General features: G+C 45.1%; 1 protein-coding gene across 1 annotated transcript in view; it reads left to right on the top strand.

Moving 5' to 3' along the window:
- Positions 1–254: 254 nt before the first annotated feature.
- Positions 255–9,984, top strand: part of ERO1B (endoplasmic reticulum oxidoreductase 1 beta) — a 67,976-nt gene continuing 58,246 nt past the window's right edge. The window contains exon 1 of the mRNA XM_017862246.1: positions 255–608. Coding sequence (XP_017717735.1) covers positions 507–608 — 102 coding nt within the window. The 5' untranslated portion in view covers positions 255–506. The remainder of the gene's footprint in view (positions 609–9,984) is intronic.

Raw genomic sequence — 9,984 nt, forward strand, 5'->3', positions numbered from 1 at the left:
ACGCAGAGAGGTCCCCAGCCTGGTTTCCCGGAGAAGAGCTCGCCCCTCTTCCCCCGCCCGCACCTCCGGGTGTTTTGGAGGCCCGCGTGGTCCCGCCTCATTGGCCGCCGTGGAGTCCGAGGCCTCGGGGAGGCGGGGCGGCTTTCGCAGTTGTAGTTCCCGAGTCCTCTAGTTTGTCGGCTCCGCCTTCCTGCTGCAGCGCCTAAGCGGCCGCCCAGGACCACAACTCCCACAAGGCCCCGCGCTCGGGGGGGCGTGGCCAATGAGCCGAGCGAGCTGGGGGCGGGGCCGCCTGGGGGGATGATGTAGGGGAGCTCGCCTTTCCTGCCTCACTTGCAGCTGCCGGGTATTTCGGAGACAGTCTCCCGCCTCCGGACCGGCGTGCAAACCTCTGATACTGGAGCCGCTCGGCCGCTGGGAACCGTCCCCTTGGGTCGTCGCCCGGGCCGCCCGCCGTTCCCCGGCCCCGAGGGACCCGGCTGGCAGCGGCGTGGGGAGAGATCAGCATGAGCCAAGGGGTCCGCCGGGCAGGCGCTGGGCAGGGGGCAGCGGCCGCGGTGCATCTACTGGTCACCCTGAGCTTCCTCCCGAGCGTCGTCGAGGCGCAGGTAAGCCCGAGTGATGGCCGGCCGTGAACCCCCGGCCGAACACCCGCGGCCGCTACACACGGGCCGTGGCTGTGGCGCGGGGAGGGCCGAGCCGGGCCGGAACAGAGGTGATATCTGGCGAGCAGAAAACCCGGGGAGCAGAGACCTGACCGTCCAGTGCGGGAAACATCTGCGAACCGCCCGCAGGGCGGGGGGGACGGCGACACTCCGGGTAATGGCAGTCAAAAGAGGAAGATGGTGACGGTCCCCTGAGCTGTTTTCGTTTTTTCCTCTCGATGTTTTAAGCGGCTGGGAGTGTGGCGGGAGATGGGACGGGCATGAACCACCTCAGCTGTCTTGCGAAGGGGGCGAGCGCCTAGAGAAACGGTGACGTCCTTCCCTTCAGGAGTTAGCGAGGGAGGGAGACTGAGAGTAGGGGGCACTCAGCAGACCCCCGAGGCCCCGCCAGGCGCAGGGAATTGGGAGGGGACGAGACTTCACTCACTGGAACTTTCAGACTAGAGCTTTCTGGGCTTTTACCCTTCCTCGAGCACCTTCCCTTGCTCAAGATTGCTTTGTTTTTACCCAGCTGAGCTGTGTCTGCCAAGTGGCATCGCCACTTAAGTCCCAATACGAGACTGGGGGTTCTGAGCCTGGCGTTGTGTCTCGTGGATGGAGGCTCTGGCTCAGGCAGTCGTGAGGTGCTGCCTGGTTGTTGATGTGAAGAGATGATTACAAGTGTTCTCAGTGTGCTAGAAATCTGAGGCTTAGCTGACCAGATCCTTTCGCCTTCAGAGAGGTGTTTGCTTCTATTCAGTAGAATTTGAATTGATTGCCAGGTGCTGCTGCCTGTTGTCTGCACCTGCTGCAAGGGCAAAAAAAAAAACAAAAAACGAAAGTCTCAGGGGCCTGATAATGAGGGGAGATGTCATTTGAAGCAATTAGTGCTCATCTAAGAAAAATGGAAGGTTGACTATGAGTGTAACCGTGAAAACATGTTTTTCTGAATTGAGTCACTTTATTTCATGGTTTTATGGTGCCATTCAGGCACACTAAATCCCAGAGTGCCTGAATGGTCCATTTGTGTCTGTGAACCATAAAAATAAAAGGGGCAAACTTTTTGGTGTTGGGGAACATGTTAAAATGTAGAGTCTCCGGCCCTACCTCCAGATTATTGATTGAACGGATCTGGAATGTGGCCCAGATAACAGCATTTTAAACAAACATTGCAAATACAGTAACTGTAGCAAAGTTATCTTTTGACTACCTCTTGGACCTCACTTGGAAAACACTGAAATAGAATAGATAGTGGTAGTCTGGGCAGACTTACGAAAGTACATTTTCCAAATTGTCTTTGGCAAAATTATTTTCTAGTCACTAGTTGTTTCTGAGTGAAATTTACAATTAGATATTTTTCTAAAATGAGATTTCCCATTTTCTCTTTTTATATAGCATATATTAATTTATGCTTATCTAGAAACTTCATTTTAGATTTTTTTCATTTACCACTAATTATGTGTAATTAATGTTTTGTAATTTCACCTGTATTTTTAACATTTTTGCATAGAGATGGGGACTTACTATGTTGTAGGGCTGATCTTCAACTCCTGGCCTCCAGCAAGTTTCTTACTTTGGCTTCCCAGGTGCTGGGATTACAGGTATGAGCCACTGTGCCTGGCCTGCCCCTGTACTTTTAATTTCATTATATTCAAATGAATATAAATATAGTTCAACAGTTAAAGATTTGTGAATATTTGAAGTAGCATTGTGCCAACAGTCTTCCAAGTGAATGTATTTGGTTTTTGTTCCCAGCTGTACTTTCTTTCTTTTTTTCTTTATTTTTTGAGACAATGTCTCGCTCTGTTGGCCAGGCTGGAGTGCAATGGCATGTGTTGGCTCATTGCAACCTCTGCCTCACGGGTTCAAGCAATTCTCCCTGCCTCAGCTTCCCGAGTAGCTGGGATAACAGGTGCTTGCCACCGCACCTGGCTGATTTTTGTATTTTTTTTGTTGTTGTTGTTTGTTTGTTTAGTAGTGATGGGGTTTTGCCATGTTGGCCAGGCTGGTCTTGAACTCCTGACCTCAGGTGATCTGCCTGTCTCGGCCTCCTAAAGTGCTGGGATTACAGGCATGAGCCATCACGCCAAGGCCACCAACAGTACTTTCTACTGTACTGTTTTTTTTTTTTGAGACGGAGTCTTGCTCTGTGTCACCCAGACTGGAGTGCGGTGGCACCATCTTGGCTCACTGAAGCCTCCACCTCCCGAGTTCAAGTGATTCTCCTGTTTCAGCCTTCCAAGTAGCTGGGACTACAGGCGTGTGCCACCACACCCGGCTAATTTTTTATTTTTTAGTAGAGATGGGGTTTCACCACATTGGCCAGGCTAGTCTCGAACTCCTGACCTCAGGCAATCCACCCGCCTTGGCCTCCTAAAGTGCTGGAATTACAGGCGTGAGCCACCACGCCTGGCCTGCTCATCTTTTAGATAGTACTTTAATCTGTAACATGGTTACACATACATGATCTCATTTTATTTGATACATCTCTCCAAAATGGGACAATTGAGATAACTGAAGTTCAACCAACTTAAATGTCTTAAATGAGCGAGTGACATTACAGTGGAGCCCTAATGTGGAACCCCTTCTGGTCTATACAGTATGTTGGTATTTTCAATTCTCTCTAGTATAGAAAAGCAGAAGGAAAACAGGAAAATCAAAAAGTGGAATTCAGCCAGTTCTTTGACTTCATCCATATAATAAATTGGTAGAAAATTAACTGATAAAGGGAAGGATTAGAATTTTTGGAAACTACCTCTGTTTACAAGAAATCAGTCATTTAAGGAGATACATATTTTAAATGTTATCTCCTTTCAAAATAAAAGCAGAAAAACATTTTTGAGCACACAAAATGATACGCGTTTGTGTATCTCATGCCCCATTATCTTATAAATGAAATGTAAATATACTTTGTAGTATGGTGAAGCACTGGAAGCTAAAGGCATAGTGCATACAAGTGATAGAACAATCTTCCTTTCGAAAGTAATTTCAATTAGATTCTAAATGCATTTCCGAGGTGGTGTAAAATTAAGGAATACACAGAACCCCTCAATAAATGAAAAGCCAGAAACTTAGAACTCCAATAGTGATATACCAGTCCGTTACTCTGAGGGCTTCTCCTAAACCCTAAAGATCTTGAGCTACTTTAACAGATGCATGGAGTGGAGTGGGCAAGAAATAGCCCCGTGTCTGCCCAGTGAGAGGAAGCTAATAGGAGGCTCCACCAAAATTCATTTCTCATTTACCCTTATATTGAGGAGGTAGCTGTTTGGAGCCCGCACTTTAAACAATTACATCCTCATTATAAGGGTAAATGAGAAATGAAACCCATTCCAAGTAAGGGGAATGCAAAGAAACTTGCTAGGAGAAGTGGGGAAGAAACTTGGAGAATTTGTTACCATGAGTCAGTCCTCATGCAGGTTTGCAAGCCAAATATTTATGCTGGGAAAATTCATAGCAGTCCCAAATTTGTATGCCCCAGGTTACTAATAAAAGCAAATATCCATCACCTCTGGAGGAATTTATTTTTAACTCAAACCCTGAAAAATTATTGAAGATAAAGTGCCAAGAAGAATAAACAGCTAGTAGTAAAATATCACAAAACACAAGGAAACAGGGCACCGTGAATCAGATATTAGACACAGACAACAGAAACAAACACATAATGACCTTAGGTTCTGAAATTATCAGATAGATAATTTAATATCACTATGTTTAATGTGTTCAAATAAAAAGAAACGAAGTATAAAAGGGAAAAAAGATTTTAAAGAATGGCCAAAAAGATTTTAATAGTAATGAATTAGAAGTTCTAGAACTGAATTTTAAAGCTCAATGGATGGATTAAATAGCTGATCATATCCAGCTGAAGAAATGATTATTGAATTAGACAACCATTTCATGTCTTTTTTCTTTCTCCTTAATCCCCCATCACCTTTTCATCTGTCCTTACTCTCAGTTCATACCTTACTAAAATTGGAGCAATCAGAAGAGAAATTCCATACAGTAACTGACATCTATCCATTTACTAGTCTCTGTACCCACATATTTTGACCTCCTGTTGGTTACCATTGATGAACTGTGTGCTTTTATCAAAGGCAGTCCCTTCACTTGCATGTGAGGTCTCATTCCTTCTTTCCCACTCACGGACATGGCTCTAGTAATCTTCTCTTTCTTTCCTAGATCATCAGTTTGTCCTTCTCAAATGGAATTTTACTGTCATCATGTATTAGTCCATTCTTTTTTTGTTTGTTTCCTGGAGTAGAGCCTCCCTCTGTCACCCAGGCTGGAGAGCAGTGGCTCAATCTCAGCTCACTGCAACCTCTACTTCCCAGGTTCAAGCAGTTCTTATGCCTCAGCCTCCCAAGTAGCTGGGATTACAAGCTCCAGCCACAACGCCGGCTAATTTTTGTATTTTTAGTAGAGATGGGGTTTTGCCGTGTTGGTCAAGCTGGTCTCAAATTCCTAACCTCAAGCGATCTGCCTGCCTTGACCTCCCAGTGTGCTGGGATTACGGGCGTGAGCCACTGTACCTGGCTTAGTCCATTCTTGTATTGCTATAAAGAATTACCTGAGACGGCCGGGCGCGGTGGCTCAAGCCTGTAATCCCAGCACTTTGGGAGGCCGAGACGGGCGGATCACGAGGTCAGGAGATCGAGACCATCCTGGCTAACACGGTGAAACCCCGTCTCTACTAAAAAATACAAAAAAACTAGCCGGGCGAGGTGGCGGCGCCTGTAGTCCCAGCTACTCCGGAGGCTGAGGCAGGAGAATGGCGTGAACCCGGGAGGCGGAGCTTGCAGTGAGCCAAGATCCGGCCACTGTACTCCAGCCTGGGCGACAGAGCGAGGCCCGTCTCAAGAAAAAAAAAAAAAGAATTACCTGAGACTGGGTGATTTTTAAAGAAAAGAGATTTAATTGACTCACAGCTGTACGGGAAGCATGGCTGGGGAGGCCTCAGGAAACTTACAATCGGGGAAGTGCTGCACCCTTTTAAACAACCAGATCTCATGTGAACTCACTATCGGGAGAACAGAAAGAGGGAAGTCCGCCCCCATGATTCAGACACCTCCCACCAGGCTCCTCTCCAACACTGGGGATTATAATTTGACATGAGATTTGGGTGAAGAGATAAAGCCGGACTATACATCATGAAACAGGCTGCTAATTCTACTGTTTTAAAGTTATCTTTTGATCCACATATTCCCTCTGCCTTTGCCTATTTTTTTCTGTTCCCTCTAGAAAAATTCAAGAGTTAGATTTAATTTATTCTTCCTATGCTGGTTCTTCTATTTTTCAGCCCTTTCTAATCAGACTTTTGCTCCTACCACACCTCTGAAACTGCTCCTGGCAAGGTCACCAATATCCTCCTTGTTGCTAAGGCCAATGGTTGGCTCTTAAATCTCAGCTTTACCTATTGACGGCATTTTTTCACAACTCATCACTCAATCTCCTTAAAATAATAATAATTATTATTTTTTTTTGTTGTTTTTTTTTGAGACGGAGCCTTGCTCTGTCGCCCAGGCTGGAGTGCAGTGGCCGGATCTCAGCTCACTGCAAGCTCCGCCTCCCGGGTTTACGCCATTCTCCTGCCTCAGCCTCCCGAGTAGCTGGGACTACAGGGGCCCGCCACCTCGCCCGGCTAGTTTTTTGCACTTTTTAGTAGAGACGGGGTTTCACCGTGTTAGCCAGGATGGTCTCGATCTCCTGACCTCGTGATCCGCCCGTCTCGGCCTCCCAAAGTGCTGGGATTACAGGCTTGAGCCACCGCGCCCGGCCCCTTAAAATAATTTTTATTCTGACATCCTGGACATTAAACTTTTCTGGTTGTCTTCCTGTCTAGTGGACCAGTCTGCCTTAGCGTTTTTTCTTTGTTCCTCCCCTTCCCTTGACCACTAATCGTTTGAACCTCAGGGTTCAAATATTGTACTCTTTCTTCTCTTTATCTTAGTCATCTCTTCTGGTCTCTTAGCTTTAAATACCAAATGTACAGTGGACTCTCAGTGTTAGTCTCCAAGACTAGGATTCCCAGCTCTAGATCTATGTATCCAACTTCTTTTTCGACATCTCCTCTTGGATGATTGATATCTCAAACTTGATATAGAAACCACATTTCTGATCTTTTCCCCAAATCTGCTTTTCCACAGTCTCCCCCAACCCGCGCCCCACCCCCCGGCCTTATACAAGAGCTCCAGCCAAATTGGCCTCCCTGTTGTTCTTAAACAGGGCAGATACGTTCTTGCCTCAAAGCCTTTGTACTGTTTCTTCTACCTAGCACCCTCTTTTCTCGTGTATTCATGTGATTTGCTTTGTTAGATTTCTGCTAAAGTGTCACTTTATCTGACATGTCTCTTGTCTTAAATGTCCCTGAGCATACAAATATAAAAGAGAAACCTTCTATCCTCACCAAATTCCTGTCACCCTTTGCTTAAAACTCCCCAATGGCTTCCTGTCTCACATGGTGTAATCCAAAAATAATTTGGTCTTTATTTCTGATTCCTGACACAGAGCCCTTTAAAACCCTTGGAATTTCTTGAGTCATAGGAGTGCCTTTTGTTACTCTTAATGAGCCCCTTTCAATCACACCTGTGTTTATAGTAATGAAATGACTTAAGACAGGGACCCTACATAGCTTCAGGATAGGGGGCTGGTCACCACAAGGACCCAAGTAATTAGAAAGTTGAAACTTTTGGCCCCACCAACCTCCAGGAAGGGGAGAGGTGGGTGCTGGAGATTAGCTCTGTAAGGACTCTTGAACAACTAGATTTGATGAGTTTCTGGGTGGGGAACACATTGACTTATTGGGAGGGTGGCATGTTGAGAGAGGGCAGGGAGGCTCTGCACATCCCTCTGCCTTCGTAGCTTGCCCAATGCATCTCTTCCATTTGGTTGTTACTGAATTGTATCCTTTATAATAATTGGTAACTGTAAGTAAAGTGTCTTTCTGAGTTCTGTGAACCATTCTGGCAAATTATCAAACCTGCAATGGAAGTGCTAGGAACCCCCAATTGATAGCCAGTCAGAAGAACAAGTGGCTCAGGACCTGAGATTTGTGTCAGGAGTGGGGCCATCTTGTGGGACTCAGCCCTTAATTTGTGGGTCTGCACTGATGGTGGATAGTGTCAGAATTGAATTATTGGACACCACCCAGTTGGTCTCAGAGTTGGAGAATCGGTTGGTGTGATAAAATAACTCAGATTCAGTAAAAGCTAAAATCTTACAGTGGTCTAATTCTCCTTCTTGCCTATTGCATAGTCCTCCTTATTCCTCACAAACACAGGGCAAGCTTACTGCTTAGGATCTTTGTACTCACTCCCGATGCCTGGAGTGCTGTCCCACCATATATCTGCATGTCTTGCTCCTTGCCAAAATTTCATTGACACCTTCTGTAACTGTCCCGTTTTAAATGGTTAGCAGCCCCAGTTCTGCAGTCTGTTTCCAGTCCCTAGATTTCTTCTATATCACTTTATTACCATCTGACATTCTGTACTTTGTTCATTCATTTTGCACCCCCTTTTCCCTATGAGAATGTAAACTCCTTGAGGGCAGAGATTTTTGTCTGTTTTTTTTTTTTTTCTAATTTTATATCCCCAGCACTTAAAACAGTGCAAATGTTATGTTGGGCCTCAGTAAATAGGCTGAATTAATGAATAAGTGAATGGAAGATAGATGCAAATAAATTATTCAGAATGAAATCTAGAGAGACAATGGGATAATAAATATTAAAGAGAACTTAAGATACCTGGAGAATAGAGTGAGAATGTCTAATATGTCTAATTGGAGTTCTAAAATAATAGAATAGGGAAGAAGCAGTATTGATTTCTGCAGATCAGTATGAAGAAGATAACCTAACAGAAAAGTGAATCAAAGATATAAATAGACATTTCACACAAGAAGAAATATAAATGTCTCGTAAAACATACGAACATTGTACCTTGTTCGTGCAAATAAGAAAAAAGATAACTTTTCATGCTAACTAGATTGGCAAAAATTAAAGCATAGATTAATGTTAAATATTGGTGAGGATATGGGCTGGCACAGTGGCTCACACCTATAATCCCAGCACTTTGGGAGGCCGAGGCAGGCTAATCACTGGAGGCCAGGAGTTTGAGACCAGCCTGGCCAACATGGTGAAACCCGTCTCTACTAAAAACACAAAAATTAGCTGAGCGTGGTGGCGTGTGCCTGTAGTCCCAGCTACTCGGGAGGCTGAGGCACGAGAATCACTTGAACCCAGGAAGTGGAGGTTGCAGTGAGCCAAGACTGAGAGACCCTGCACTCTTGCTTGGGTGACAAAGGGAGACTCTGTCTCAAAAATAAAAAAAAATAAAAATTCATGAGGATATGGCTCAACAGTAACTCCCATTCATTGTTGGGGGGCTGGTAAATTGGTACAACTGTTTTGGAAATCATTTTGCCATTTCCTGAAAAAGCTGAACATATACTTACAGCAGTTCCATTCCTAAGCATACAACCTGGAGAAACTCTTTTTTTTTTTTTTTTTTTTTCTTTTGAGACAAGGTCTGGCTCTTTTCCCCAGGCTGGAATGCAGTGGTGTGATTTTGGCTCACTGCAACCTCCATCCCCTGGGTTCAGGTAATCCTCCCACCTCAGCCTCTTGAGTAGCTGTGACTACAGATGCTCACCACCAGACCTGGCTAATTTTTGTACTTTTATAGAGACAGGATTTCGCCATGTTGCCCAGGCTGGTCTCAGTTCTCCTGTGTCCACCTCCCAAAGTGCTAAGATTACAGGTGTGAGTCATTGTGCCTGGCCCAACCTGGAGAAACTCTTGCATGTGTTTTTATACCAGGATATATGTCCAAAACCGTTTGTGTAGCAATGTTCTTTAGCCAAACCTGAAAACAATCTAAATATGGATTGCGGTAATTTTCTATTGCTCTTGTGACAAATTGCCACAAATATAATGACTTAAAACAACATAAATTTATTATGCTGTGGTTCTGGGGGCCAGAATTCTGAAAATGGGATTTACAGGGTTAAAATCAAGATGTCAGCAAGGTTACATTTCCTTGTGGAGGCTCCTTTTCAAGCTTCTAGATATTGTTGTGATTTTTGGCTTACGGCCTCTTTATTCCTTCGTCTTCAGAGCCAGCAGTATGGCATTTTCCAGTCTCTGTCTGACTCTGACACTCCCGCCTTCCTCTCTCATGAAGAACTTTGTAACTACACTCGTCTCACCTGAATAATCCACTATAGTCTTCCCATCTCAAGATCCTTAAATTCATCACATCTTTCAAGTCCCCTTTGCCATGCAAAAATAATATATTTACGGCTGGGCGCGGTGGCTCAAGCCTGTAATCCCAGCACTTTGGGAGGCCGA

Source organism: Rhinopithecus bieti, unplaced genomic scaffold (assembly GCF_001698545.2).
Source record: "Rhinopithecus bieti isolate Rb0 unplaced genomic scaffold, ASM169854v2 scaffold_57691, whole genome shotgun sequence".
Taxonomy (NCBI): Eukaryota; Metazoa; Chordata; class Mammalia; order Primates; family Cercopithecidae; genus Rhinopithecus; species Rhinopithecus bieti.